This window comes from Trematomus bernacchii, unplaced genomic scaffold (assembly GCF_902827165.1).
Source record: "Trematomus bernacchii unplaced genomic scaffold, fTreBer1.1, whole genome shotgun sequence".
NCBI lineage: Eukaryota > Metazoa > Chordata > Actinopteri > Perciformes > Nototheniidae > Trematomus > Trematomus bernacchii.
This window is the reverse complement of record NW_022987714.1, coordinates 281,966-297,361: the sequence shown is the minus strand read 5'-3', so window position 1 is coordinate 297,361 and position 15,396 is coordinate 281,966. Positions and strand designations below refer to the sequence as shown.

General features: G+C 40.8%; 1 protein-coding gene across 1 annotated transcript; it reads left to right on the top strand.

Annotated features, from left to right (window-relative positions):
- Positions 1-3,074: 3,074 nt before the first annotated feature.
- On the top strand, positions 3,075-6,459 carry lmo2 (LIM domain only 2 (rhombotin-like 1)). Its single transcript, XM_034141224.1, has 3 exons — positions 3,075-3,585; positions 4,934-5,149; positions 5,809-6,459. Exons 1-3 carry the CDS (start codon positions 3,545-3,547, stop codon positions 6,032-6,034), a joined length of 483 nt encoding a protein of 160 aa, XP_033997115.1. The 5' UTR covers positions 3,075-3,544; the 3' UTR covers positions 6,035-6,459.
- The last annotated feature ends 8,937 nt before the right edge of the window (positions 6,460-15,396 follow it).

Below are 15,396 nucleotides of genomic sequence, written 5' to 3'. Positions count from 1 at the left end.
ATGGTGGATATTGGTTGTACATCCTTCAAAAGCTTTGTTATACTTTGCTATTTAGTCGACAAACTTGTAACAAATCCACAATATTTGTTGAATGATGAGGAATAGCTCTTTAGTATGAATCTGTTGCTTAGTGCTGACGCTCACTTTCCAGCTGCCCTCAAATTCCACACGGCTTTCAACTCCATAATGCTCTCAGTACCAAACAGGCAAAACAGGAAGCTGGACATGAGTGACTCCACTTCCCAAAAGGTTGTCTACACTCTTAACCGTTTGCTCCCCAAATTCTACCTTAGATATAAATAAAAGTTATAGATGATCAACACGGAAAAACTGACCGTGTGCACGTGTGGCCCATGACATAACATTACATATGAAATATTTAGACATTTTAGAATTGAGACATGACACTTGCACCACCTTTCCGGTGACATGAAGCCTAAAAACAGAGATAAGGGTTTTACCGCTTAATGACAACAAGCGTGTTTTTATGGTGCGCTGTAAGCCGTGTGACTCGTATCATACTGAACCATCTGGAGCCGACCTGTCTATCTGAGAGGCATTGAGAGGGGTGCCATCATGCATGGGAGGGAGTGGGTAGGAAGTGAAGGCAGTGTGCACCAACCCCCCAGGAAAGCTCCATCTCTGCTGCCAGTTGCACATCCTCTGGGCCTTCTCAGTCAACTCCACAGGAAGTAGTGGATGACTTGGGTGTCTTATCAGAACTGACTTTCTCTTTTCTTGTTTCTCATCTATCATAAATGTGTTCTTCAGCCTTGCAATCACATGACAGTGTGGAGGTTCATGGTACCGTACTTTTGAATAAGCTTTTCAAACACCACAGTTGTGTTTATCATTACGAAGACTTCTGTGCAAACAAACACTGTTAAGATGCCAACAATTCTAGGACTACTTAATATGTCAAGCGGAATTTCAACAAGGAATTATGCAAAAAGACATTTAATGCAATCGTACAGAGTACTGTTGATAATGATGCAGGGTGGTATAGCTTCAGTGCTGGCAAAAGCACATATGCCATGTGATAACATTTTTTGCTGTTTTATCTTCTTTTATTTAGGGACATTTACATTGAAAGTTAATTATTAACTTAGAAACAGCAGTAAAAAAAAAACTCTCTCCACAAGATCCATTCCTTAGCTAATTTTCCTTAGTGGATTTATAATAATTATGAAATATCTTGTAGACATTCATATTAGCCTTTTTATGAGCATGTTGGGGCTTGGCTAACAATTTAAACTGAGTAAAACAGTGTGATACCACTTAAAGCTCCAGAAGACCATGTAGGGAAAAAATGAACTACAAATATACATTTGTAAACCAATATGTACAAGAGGTCCTTAAAAAGCTAATACAAAAATTGGTATTTGAACATCTCCATGAAAAATGGGCAATTTGTTTCCACTAAGGGAGGTTTTGTGACATAATGAAAAGCTTAAGATCAGAAGAAGAAGATTGGACATTGTGGTGAGTTCTCTATTGGAGAAGTTAAAATGGGGATGTTAGGGTTCAAGATTGTGGCATTTTTATTTAGTCAGGACTATAAGCAACCAGAGCTCTTGCACTGTGCTGTTGTGAGACAGTACGAGAAAACCTTGAAAGGCTTTTAATTTGGAGGATATGTATTCAGAGTTTTATCTCTAAGCTGCTCTGCTTTCTGTGTGTTGGCACAGCACAGCATGCTCACCTTGCTCCTGGGCCCTCTCTGCTTGGTACCTGTCCAGAGAGCCCACACCGCTCAACCACTGTCTAGCCCAGGGATGCATTGAGCCTGACGTTAGAGTTTTCCTGCAATCTTCCTCGGTTGCATCTGGTTGAGTGTCTGACTGTGGCTGCTGGAGGTGCTTTATCTCTCTGCCCAGTCCAACTGCTGCCTGTGTCCCTCCCTCCTGAGGCCTTGGCAGCAGATAAGAGGAAGAGCCCACAGCAGCTCTGGTTTGAAAAGGAAAGGCTGTGAGAACAAAAACTATGTAGAAATATAATTTAATTTCTTTCTTACAGAGACAACATAAAAACTATCTTATTTTGGGGTTGTTTAATATAATTTATCTTCTCTCCTCCATCAGTTTACCTGTTTGTAGGCCGATACTGTAATACAAGAGTTCTGAAAAATAAGTTAAACTCATAGAGGCGGAATAATTATATATTTGGAAACTGATCTTAACAGTGGTAGAATGTAACTAATGAACTAAAAAGAACGGATTAAACTGTATACAGTACGTTATTGTACCTTTTTATGTTATTTATCTCTCTCAAGGACATTTCAGGTTAAAATATATCATATAGCACCTGTGTGAAAACTGTGTGGTCGTGCTTCAAATTCAAGTTTCAAGGCTTTTATTGTTATGTGTGAATAGCTACAGTGTAGTTATGACAATGAAAATCTTAGGTTAGGCTCCTCCAACAGTGCAACACAATAAAACAGATAAATAGTACAACTAAATAAAATAAAATAGAATATAATAGAAACAGAATATGATAGAAACTGTGCAGAATAGTCTATACAGTAATTGGAATATTGATATTAGGCCAATATCAAATATGTGAGTTGCAAACAGATGAATGGTATACGTTCTTTCAAGAGTTCAGGTGTTTAACAGTCTTATGGCCTATGGGATGAAACTGTCCCTTAGTCTGGTGATTTTAGACCTGATGCTGCAGTAAATAAAGTTAATCACGTGTTTTGTATTTAAAATCAAAGTTACTAATGATTTTAACTTTCAAATATAAGTATAAGTGAAGTAACACGTTTCCTAGTAAATTACCTATATTGAGACATTGTTTGCAACAAAATGAATATTTATTAGAAAGTGGTAGGCCATACTAAAAGTCTATCATCTGAATTGCTGTTTTTCTAAGGAAAGTAATGAGTGGCACTGTAATTACCGAGAAAATACGCGAGGCATGTAGCTTACTAATCATGCCACTCTTTATCATTTGACCCATCGGCACTTTGCATTAGCAAAGCAAATAATGAACTCATTATTCTCAGTCACGACCCAACCCCCCTCCGGACAGACCAGCCGGGTTTAGCTGTCGCTTTAAGACCGATTTCCCCCCATTGTCAAACAGTCGTGAGCAGGAAGAGGGAAACGAAAGCAGAGAGCGAGGGGCCCGACGTATTTAAACACGATGCTGCTGCTGCTGCCTCTCAGTAACGGGGACCGGAGGAGGAGCGTCTCTGCAGCCCGATCACTTAAAAACACGCACCCACACGGAAATCATCACAAGTGACATTTTAGATCCGATTGTTGCCGTTTTCATTGACAGTGTGAGAAGTCGCTGCAGGATGAGACTTGAGAGTCATGCAAGTGTCACCGCGGGTGATCGCCTCAGGAAATGATGACAGTGTCCTCCATCATCGCTTAGCTGCTCAGAGCGAAATTGTTTTGTCTTCGGCCATTTCTGCAGGACAGTGTGTTCATTTAACAAAATAAAGGGCCGAACCGGCGTCTTGGAGACTGTAGGAGCAGGTGTCTTTGATTCAGCTGCACAGGTGTGGACTCCAGCTGGACATCATATCTGAGACATGTCCTCTGCTATAGAGAGGAAGACCATGGAAGCTAATGAGTAAGTAGATTATGTATAATTTATCATTGATAATGTTTGTGATACAGCCTATATATTTTAGGAGGCATCATTGTTGTTGTGACAGCCTGTCTCACGTGCATTATCAGCAGATGGCTGACAGCATGTGTTCAGGATTCTCCAGCTGGGGCAAGATACAATTATCCAGAACATGTCTGTTTGTATAATGGGAGTATTGGCAACACAAAGTTAACTGTTAACCAGAACAACTGAAGTGTTACAGTAAGATATTTAACTCAGGCTGACAGTCAAAGCCTATTCCACTGTTTATTTTATAAATAATTGTTTGAGGCAAAAGGCATTTAGAGGTTTACTCCCATAAAAGCAGCTGCCTGTCAGTGGGTAAGTACTTATAAAATGTTTATTGAAACAATCAAACACACAGACATTAATTCTAATGTATACTGTATTGATTGACTACAGCCGTTGTCAACTTTTGAGATGATGCACAAGTCATGTTGAAAATTAGCATTTGATGAATTGAAGGGTTCTTGGGTTGGATTATTTCACTAACCATCATATATTTATCAAGAGTTGGAACAAACCGATACAGAACATATCTATATATAGAATAAGATGATTTTAACAAACATAATGCCTTAAAGGTATAGGGTAGGTAAGAATGGAGAAACCAGCTCAAGTGAGCTAGAATTTGAAAGTACGCAGCCGAAAAAAATCTGCCCCTTCCTTCAGACTTCCTTACAGAGCCCCTCCTCCAACACACACGAACGCACACATGACCAATGAAGGCACGATATAAGTTTGTGCACCAGATGGAAGGCTGACAGGCAGGTAGGCCATCCAGTTATTTAAGCCGGGCCGCTCAGATGATTGGTCGTGCTTTTTACAACGCCATGGCTTCCACAGATGAATTTTTGTATGTATTTATTGTCAAAGCATTTCATGTATTCATTGCTATCGGGATGTTAAGAGCATTCCATGGAATATAACAAGTGTTTCTGAAGTGAATTATACCCCACCTTTAAGGAGTAAAAAAAAAAAAATGGACATTTTAGTTTTGAGGGGTTAATAACGTACAATTTGTTATTTGGCTATATTACTTAATAATATCCAATGGCTCCCTCAGGTGGATGGCATCAAATTGCAATTGAATACGGATGTAATGGACAGATTAGAATTAGTGGACCGATAAATGGAAGTGCAGGATCATTTTGTCCTCAGTCTGGGCTGCTCTTAAAATCTGATCAAATTAACAATAATCTCCCAATCAGTTTCTATTGTAGTTAACAGAGTAAATACATACATTGAGTATTTAAGAAAACAATCATTTGGTGCATCCCTACAATGTTATATTTGTCTTTATCTGTAGGGAGCCGGTGGATGAAGTCCTCCAGATGCCCCCCTCTCAGCTGACGTGTGGTGGGTGTCAGCAGAGCATCGGGGACAGGTTCTTCCTGAAGGCCATCGAGCAGTACTGGCATGAAGACTGCCTGAGCTGTGACCTGTGTGGCTGTCGACTGGGGGAGGTGGGCCGCCGCCTCTACTTCAAGCTGGGGAGAAAACTTTGTCGGAGAGACTACCTCAGGTAGGTCCAATAATGTCGTAGGATCCTGATTTTAAAATGCAGGTTGTTTGTAGCAGGCTTTTATTCACATTTAATCCAATGAAAAGGCCAACAAGGAAATGTCTGATATTCCTCTCTCTGTGCCATTTTAGACCTCCATTGTTGTCTACTCAACTAAACTATTTAAAAAACATCAATAAGCCACATTGTTACAACACGTGACATGTTTCCTTACTAGGTTGAACATAGGCTCTTTATTTTTTATAATATTGCCAAGCTCACCCTTTAAGAAATGTGGGAAACACTCTAAAACTCTCCATTTTATACAAAAATGTTGATATGATTCAGGGAACAGCTGGATTACTAACCAGGCTAAGTGTGTAACACATATTTGCCGTTTGGTAGTTTTCAGGAATATTTTTTCATTATGCAGGATCACCTCATCCTGTAGGCCTGTCTTATAATAGGTGCAGCCCAAGCATTCAAGACATTTATAATTATTATCAATATTTTCTTTTATTCTGTCTTTTATGTAATGAAGTGATTTAAAACCATGTATTCCAGCATAAAGTCAGGCTAAAATATGTAAAAGCAGTGAAATGGAGACTCATGGACTCCTTAAAGTATCCAGTTTTCCATCTTTTTCTCAGTATAATCTTTATGTCTCATCATCCATTCAGGCTGTTTGGTCAGGACGGTCTCTGTGCGTCCTGTGAGAAGAGGATTCGAGCGTTTGAGATGACGATGCGTGTGCGGGACAAGGTTTACCATCTGGAGTGCTTCAAGTGTGCCGCCTGCCAAAAGCACTTCTGCGTGGGTGACCGCTACCTGCTCATCAACTCAGACATTGTGTGCGAGCAGGACATCTTCGAGTGGACCAAACTCAGCAATAGCAACATGATTTAGCAGAGTGGTTTGGTCAACATGAGGGAGCAGCACCCTGCCTTTCCCACTTGCTTTAAAGTGGAGGAACTGACATTTTGCAGCCTGTGCAGGCTGTATCATGCATCTGATATTCATAGTCAGAGTCAGCAGCTTTGCATTGCTCTCTACTGGAGACTGATGAAGACTGCACCAGCAATAACAAAAAAGGTTGATCCTTAAATGCAAAACCAGGCTTATATACTGGAAATACTTAAACATGCAATAATGATTGTTTGTTATACACACTGGAGTCTTATAACCTTAGCTAGCAATGAACAAAAATAAAATGTTGAGTTCAAAATTCAAGTTTCTATAGTCTTACACTGTTTGAACACCTCAGTCTCTGAAGTGATCAATAGTAATTTATAAAGGTTTTATTTAATAAATTGCAATTTCCTGAAACCTTCCTGAAAAGAACTGTGGTGTTTTTCCTGTGATTACTATCAAATTACAATTTAATTTAAGAAAAAATATTTCAAGCTTAATTCTTCATATATGTTGAATTGAATGTGTTCCTGCGGACAAGCTAACAGCTAACCTGATGCAATGACTGACTTTACTTTAAACCAGTGGTTCTCAAACTTTTTCTGTCAGGCCCCCTCTTTGGAGAAAAAAAAAAGTTGGGCCCCCCCAACACAAATAGTCACGTAATGGGCCAAGTTAACATTTATTAAAATACATCAATATGAACGTGAGAATTCCTTTCAAAAAAATAAAATAATCACTTTGCTAGAACAGTGATAATAAAACAACGCTCCATAAGTCTGTGTGGTAAAAAAAAAAAAAATACAACTGTGCAATCCCTTTGCTAGAACAATAAGTTATAATACTTTGCAATCTGTGCAAAAAAATGAAAAGAAAGAAAATGCTGATATTTGGCAAAAAAGTGTGTCTTATCACAGGTGGCTGCAATGAGCCTGTTTTGCACTGCACATTTCTTCAAAACAGGGTTGTAGGCTCAGTGGCGGCGCCAGAGATTTATTTTGGGGGTGCTGTGGTGTAGCTTGACGTTTCATAGAGGGTGCTCAAACATTTAGGGTTTCCCATGAAAGTACCGGTCGCAACAGTGGAATTTTCTACTGCAACAATCCCCACGCAAATACACAGTGTACCCGCGACAGTTACAATGAAGGCTCAATAATCAGCTCACGGCATAGGTGTAAGCAGGGGTAAAGTGCTATATAAATGGGGAGTGGACCTAACATAGGGGGGTCCGGGGGCAAGCTCCCCCGGGAAGATTTTTTTTTAAATATTGAAGTTAAAAGCATCAATCTGGTGCACTTTGAGAGCAAAATGAAGAGATCTATGGATACATCTCTCAACCCCCATATGAAACAGAACTGTAAACAGATTTACTTTTTCTTTATGGATATTTTACAAATCACTCCCATTTTAAACTTTATTTACTGTCATATAGTATTTCCTACCTGTTTTTCATTTGTTCTCTTATTTTGTTATAACTATAATGATCATATAAACGTGTGCCTCGGAAATAATTGTTTGCATTAATCGTGACCAAAACGTTTGAGACCCGGGCACTAGCTCGCTAGCTCCAGAAGCTAACAACAATGATCTCCGGTACCGGTGCGCTCTCTCTCTCTCGCTCGCGCACACACACAAAATGGCTTGTTCCTCACACACACAGAGCCGAGCTTGAATGAAACACAGAGACCCAGACGTACTTGTACTGTATCATATTATTTTCGAATCAATAATTTTTCAAATTATGATTTAAAAAAACAAAAACATTTTTCCTCCTGGTCTCTCGCCCTGTCATGCCCTGTCATGCCTCTGCGCCCCCCACTTTGAGAAACACTACTTTAAACAGTCTTATACCCTATTTCTGTCCAATAAATGTCCCTAGTAAATACAAAAATGATATGAAGAAATGTAAGACTTGTAAAATGAAGTGTTTACAGATTTTCCCGATGTAGATGAAACACAAAGTCTGTATTGAAATAATAATGGTTGCACTGTTAGGCCAGGTTGAACTGGTGGCGCCCTCTAGTGATCGAGGGATTCCATGCAATACTAATTTTACTGACAGGAGCTGTTTCCAGTTTGGCTTTTGTATTTGTTTCCCCTCTCTGGACATGCACCTGCAGCTTTTTGGGTTTTTACTTTTAAATACATTTCAATTTAGAAAAACAATTGGAGTGAATTTATTTCTGTGAGTTACAACTATACCTACACATTAAAATAAATGATTTACTCACAAGCTTTTTGATCCCAACTGCACATCTGTTAAAGGAGAGGTGTCATGGCCATTTCCACTGATCATAATTCCATTGTTGAGGTATACTAAAATAGATTTATACTGTGCATTTTTCCAAACTCACATTGGTTCCTCATACAGCATCTCTGTAAACTACTTGTATTCACTGAATTTCACTCTCTGCCTTTAACGGCTCGTTGTAGCTCCAAAAGCTCCAGCCCCCACCCTCCCTGTGAGCACAGTGTGCTCTGATTGGTCGGGACGTTGTGAGTCGCGCTGAGCTCCGTGGAGGTGTTGTTTCCTTGTTTAGGATACATAGCGAAACACAGCCAAACTCATCCTGAGCACACACAAAGTCACAGTCGAAGTAAAAACAATAAGTGTGGCTTGATATTGAGTAAGAAAAAGGTTGATAAACGCTGTGAGAATGGGTCTGCAGAAAGAATTTTGCCGCGATCCCAACTGTCTGTTATCAGCCTGCAGCCAGGGAGGAGAAATCAGCAGAGCTGCCTGTGTGAGGAAGTCAGTGGATTGGTCAATTTGGACCAATCAGCGGGGGCTTAACGTAACGGCTCCGCGGACGTAACGTAACGGCTACACGGATTGGTCCATTTCGTTCCGGGCAGAGTTGGGTGTAACGCGTTACAAAGTAACGCGTTACAAAGTAACGCGTTACTGTAATAATATTACTTTTGTCGGTAACGGAGTAGTGTAACGCGTTACTTTTATAATTCAGTAATCACACTACAGTTACTAACATTGCCCCGACACGCTTTACTTCGTTACTTTTATAAAATCAGTCATAATCACACTGACAGACAAGAGGGGTTTCCGCCGCAGGTTTATATGTACGTAATCTGCGCGACTTGCACATCCACATCTCCGGGTGCAGTGCTGCATAAACATGGCTGAGTCAGCGATAACTTTCGAGGGGTGGAGGTATGCCCATTATTTTGAGTTCGTCCGAAGAATAGACAGGAATGTGACGGTGAGGTGCAAACTGTGTCCAGGCCAGAAGCTGTTATCCACTGCTGTAAACACCACGTCAAACCTCAACAAACACCTGCAAAGAACACATGCTAAGGTGAAGCTAATAGCTAAGGACCCCCGAACCCAGAGTGAGGATGTTGTGAGTGCACCGCCGCAAGAATTTGGAGGACCGGTAACCAAAGCAGAGATGGACAGGCTTGTAGCATCCTTCATAGTAGAGGTAATGTTGCCCATTTGCACAGTGGAATCACCATCGCATCGTTCAGAGATATACTGCGCAAAATACAGATAGCAGGAGACAGAGGACAGCCATGGTCAGAGCTATCTAGATCAGTCTTATGCGACAATGGAAACTGAACTAAAGAGAACATTTGAAACTATAGCAGTCTGCGTGATCTGCCTGTAGGGAGGGGCCGGCCGGCCCTGCGAGTAAAGTAACGAGTAAAGTAACGAGTAAAGTAACGAGTAAAGTAACGAGTTACTTTATGTAGAGAGTAACGAAGTAGTGTAATATATTACTTTTTTTTTAAAGTAATATGTAATATGTAATATATTACTTTTTTTTAGTAACGACCCCATCTCTGGTTCCGGGTACGGCATGACATCATGCCTTACCCGGAAGAATCAAATGGGAAATGACGTATCTCCAACGAGGCATTTTGGGGAGGTATTTTCTGTGTTAGAGTTTTACTCGCTACAGGGTGTACTTTGAGGGTTTTGACTCTGCACATCGTTTCCATGCAGAAAAACCTTCATAACAAACAAGGGGACGGGTAATAACCGGAAAAGCATGACACCTCTCCTTTAAGTTCTGTGACTGCACCTCGTAGCAGTAATGCAATCATCAGACAGAAACATTCAAAAAGATAAATTACTCAAAACCTCCTCTGTGGTTTTTCCCAATTAAAAACTCTCCACACATGCACTCACAATAGGAAACAATACCAGCATGGCCTACACTTAATACCGGTTTAAGCCACAAGAGGTCACTAAAAGATAACAATTCAAACCATCCAGTGATTTACAGTTCAATCAGCTATCAGTTCTGGCCAGGTTAGGGAGAGCTGCTGAGTATTAGACTGTTCATTATTGCAAAAATATATTATGGAATGCAGCTTTATCTTATAATTAACCCTCCAGGCAGGGCAAAAATAGAGAATTAATCTTAGGGAGAGAAACAGGAGAAATTGATGTTAATGAAGTCATGATGTTTGGGACTTTAACATTCACTGTTTCTGGATTCTCCCTTCTTTCTGTCTGTCTGTCTTCAAAGCTGGTACCCCTCACAGTGTTTGTGCTCCCTTCTACATGTCTGCCAGCTGTCAACTCACTCTGAACCGGCCACAACGCATGCTCCTCCAGTGCCATCCCACAGCCCCCTGCCATCCCCAGTTATCTTTACAGGCATAACACCAATAATTGAACCCATGAGTTTCTCTTGCGTGGGAGGTTGGGAACAAAGACGCCTTACCACACCAGATAAGTGGGTGAGAGCTGCAGCCTTAACTGACATTAAAACGTGAGAAATGTGATCGGGAAACAATTTGCAACAAAGAAAAGGGGTAGGGAAGAAATGAAAGGATAGTATAGGCAGAGAACAGAAGCTCCAGGGAAGTATCTTTAGCATGGCCTGACAGCAGTTAATTCATAGACAAGTGAGGGGTAAAGGAACAGATAGAGTTAAAAAAAAAACCCACCTAGGCTGAGATGATGCTTTTGCTGAAAGAGAAACTTATGGTGAAACTAACAAGGTTTCCCACAATAGAGATGGGAATATACTCTATACACACACAGAGGGATAGGCCTTCGCTCATTTGGAGGTCTGCAGAAAGAGGCATCGTCAGTGTGGCATTAAGCAATGCTTCAGGAATGGCTGCAAGAAAAAACGACTACACTGTGGTCTCAACAACAAATCAGCTCCATAATGAACACCAGGCGTGAGATATGTGTGGATAAATAACATATTAACTATATAAACTACTAGTATTATAGGAATCTCAGTAAAACATCTACAACGCTGGTGACAGGACTGTTGACCCTGGTAAAACACCTACTTTTTCCCTTCTTATTTTATTTGCTTCTGATTACATTAAAACTAAAATAGTTAGATAGGTGCTCTTCTTCTCTTTGACATAAACTGGGTTCATACATCTAGTGAAGGTGACAAAATAACAAAAAACATGTTACTAAACCAAAAAAAAGAATAGTTCCGGTATTATATGTTATTTAGGCAAAGCCTGAACATGTTTTCCTTTCGTTTGCATGAAAGTAATTTACTAACAAAGTTTACAAGCATTATCCTACAAAGTTATGTTGTTTGAGGTCAACTAACTCTTGTTTCCAAATGACCTGACCTTTTATTAATACAATAGAATAACAGTGCTAGACAGACATTTATCAAACTCACAGGAGGAGAAATTCTTACAACTTTAGTGTTTCAACAACTTTTTGTTTACAACCATCATCTGGGTACACTTTTAATTTGTCCAATCCTTTGGTTTACCACCAAACACATGACAAGAAATTACATTCCTAAATTCTTAGCTGTAGTTTCTCTTTACTGCTAATTAGCAAATGCCGCATGATAACATGGTAAACTGAGATATGTTAGCATTTACCTCAAATCACTACAGTGCCTCAGCACAGCCGTGGGATCAGCTAGCATGACTGTAGAGTCTTGCTTAGAGCTGAGGTCTTTTGGATCTTAAGCAGAAGTAAAGCCTTATTTTCTGTAGCTCACCTCTGCAACGTATAAGCGATTCTCCTACAATTAGGAAAAATGATTAACTACGCTAATATAATAAAGGTTAAGTATCTGTTTTGAGTTGTCAAGAAAAGCTGGGAGTCCCAAACAGAAGTTGATGGAGGGTGTTACTCTTTATCTGCAGCTCTTTTACTACAAATAGTTCACCAAGTTTAATGAGACTTGAGCTGAGGGAAGGCCAGGTCTCATCTACAGTCTGTATAAGATCATCGCACGACATTCACACACACAACTCTACGGCCTACAGAGACCCTCAGCGCCGGCCAAGCGGCCTGCGATCCATCGGCCAGCTCTCCTGTGTTGCCCTGCAGGCTGAGCTTTGCCAGAGCACTACGCTGCCTTTCACAGCAGCCTCAGCAGGACTCAATAAAGCCCTGTGCCTCTTGTGTCATCCCTACCAGCTGTACACAAGGCCGGGAGTGTAGTGCTGTGTTTGTGTGCTGAGGGAGGCCTGTTTCATCTCTAGTGCCCGTGTCACAGCCGTCCCGTACGGGTAAACCTAAAAACATCCAGCTGTGGGCATGGAAACCAAAGAGACTTTCTGAGGATGAAACCGCAACGGCTGGCAGCTTGTTTTTATCAAACTGCTCACCCCACTGCAACAACCAGCACACATTCACCTCACTCTGCTGCAGTGTGCAGTGTGAACAGCAGATGGCGGTTCTGGTCCAGGTACATGTTGTTAGGAAAGACTAAGAAGGCTCAATGGCTACATGGGTTAAATAACTGACAGGGAGATTAAGGGAAAGCTGTCTTTTGTATGGATTCAAGAAAAGATGAATTAGACCTGAACGGAAAGTGACGAGCATTATTCAAAGCACTACAGACATGACAGTGAGAGTTCAGCGACACCTACAAAGGAAGATGTGGTTTGACAATTATCTGCAGCACTGCGGTGATTAATCACAGCGCGCGCCTGTCAATGTCAAACCCATCTGACAAAATGAGTCAAGTGCTATTGATCATGCCCGCCTTGAGTTTCACTTGCACTCACACTTTATCAGATGGAGCTAATTGGGAACATATTCAGTCTGTGGTCCTGAGAGATGTGTCTGTCAGGAGTCACATTCCTGCTTCGATTCTCTGATAGCCCGTAGCGCCTGCAGTCTGGGTGGGGGACAGGCTGTGGGGGTAGAGATTTGTGGGGTGGGGATTGGGGTAACGGCAGCACATTTAAAGGTGGATAGGTGAGTAATAAGCGGGCATCCTTTAACTTTCGCCAGGCTTGTCATCCGACTGGATTAAATATGTGCTGAGGATTTATTGTACAGGAGACCTCTGGGGCCCCAGAAGGACAGAACCGAGCTGCCTCCGCCTCCACTTTACTGCAACCATACATTTTCTCTCTCTCTACCTTGACAATCTCTCTCACCTATTTTCACCAGCCTTGCGTACATACGTGTGATGTGATGGATTCTGTGATTATTATAATGTTTACTTCTTCAGCCTGGATGCCTGCATGATTTATGTCAAACAGAGAGGATATATTCAGTTATTCTACTAAAACAAAAAAAGCAAATACTCAACAAGTTAAGGTCCTTCATTAAAAAAATAAAAAGTAAAAGTATGTAAATGTTAGTATTAAAATAAAAGTATGCCTACACAAGACTAAACAAGTCCCATCCTAGTGACAATCCATAATACATTACAGATATTATTTTCTGATGCAGTGAAAGCAGCATTTTACTAGATGCAATTAGTTTTTGTCATATTTGCTGAAACTGTCACTATATCCAGCAGTGCATGAGACAGATATTGTGTGAAACAAATATTCTTCCTCTGCCTCCCCCCCAGTGCTCCTAATGGCATTTACAAGACTTCACTGTGCAAGTTATTTGCATTTGATAAATGTACTGTTATGAAAATGATCATATTTCTTCGCCATCTGTATTGGTGTGAAAGTGTTGTTGGTTGCCTGGACACAAAATCGTCCGAGGTAAGTGACGTTGAACAGAGCCAGGCTAGCCGTTTACCTCTGATTCAAGTCTTTATGCTAATCTGAGTTCACTGTATGTTGGCCTTATATTTATATATTTAACGAACAAACAGAAGTATGATATCTTCTCATACCTCTAATAAAAGAAAACAAATTAGCAAATTTCCCTTTGTTTCCTTTTAAGTACAATACTTAAGTAATTGGACTGTTCCATTCCAACGCTGTCCGAGAGGTTTGTCTGAACACATGCATACGCTGACACACTAATGCCTAATCATAACTCAGTCTTTAGATCTGCAAAGATATGTGATGCAAGTGTAGTAAATCTGTTTTGAGCCAATCTTCCGTATGATTTTTACATATGTTTTTTTGGCCATAAGTCATATTCCCCCCCCAAAATGATCCCCATATGCTGAGCAGTGTTCCTGGCTTCTGATGAATAACTGCACACGAGGCTCTGGCCCAAGACCTGCATCAAACACGCTGCCCTTATGGGACGGGTGGGGTGTAGCAGCAATATTGCCAAATGATAAATGTAGCTCGATGTCGGGACCACAGAGTTTGGATTAGAAACTACAATCATGGGTATTATGTGTTTTATAACTCCAAAACCACCGACTTGTACTTTCATGGGTGAGTAGTCAAGAAAATGAACCAACATGACACATGAAAACATTCTTGAGGGTTCGGTATGACCATGAGTGAGTGGATATGGTGTTATAGGTCAAAGGTGAACTTTGTCTGCGCTGCAAGCAGAAAGCAGCTCATTATAAATAGGAAACCTGTCCAATAACGTAGAAAAATGATTTTCATAAGTGAGAATCTTACATCATGTTTGTGATTTATTCTCCTCTACATGCGAATATGTACGCTATTTCAGTTATTAACAATTCCGTGATTGATTCCTGTGGTTATTTTTCATTCAGCAATCAACAGTCGCCATTTGTTCATTAAAAAGCAACACTATCATATTTTATCCAGACACATTATTCCAGTGACAGTCGGTGACCTCTTGCCCGACACATAATGGGGACCTCATAAGTTAAGACCTTCTTTATTTAGATGAGCATAACAAAAGGACCTCTTGGTATAAATCTAAACCTGACTCCCGCCTCCTTTTCATCAGACATCAGTGAAAAGCCAGACCGTTACCAGGAAGCAGACCGTGGCAGAGAATTTCTCTTTTAAGCAATCAGCGTTGGAAACTCCAATTAAGGTGGTGAAAAAAGGTGGCTACTGCTTTTTAAAAATCAGTGCAGATGTGCAGGTAAGTGACCATGCGGCAAACTTGTGGCTACACGGCGTCGGGCTCAGTGCAATTTCCGTCCCTAATTGGACTTCCCACGCAATGCCTGCTTCCAATCATTGCAGAGAGCCAGGCACACTGGCAGGACGGTGGACCACAGTTTGACAGATCAAGAAGAACTTAAGGACAGAAA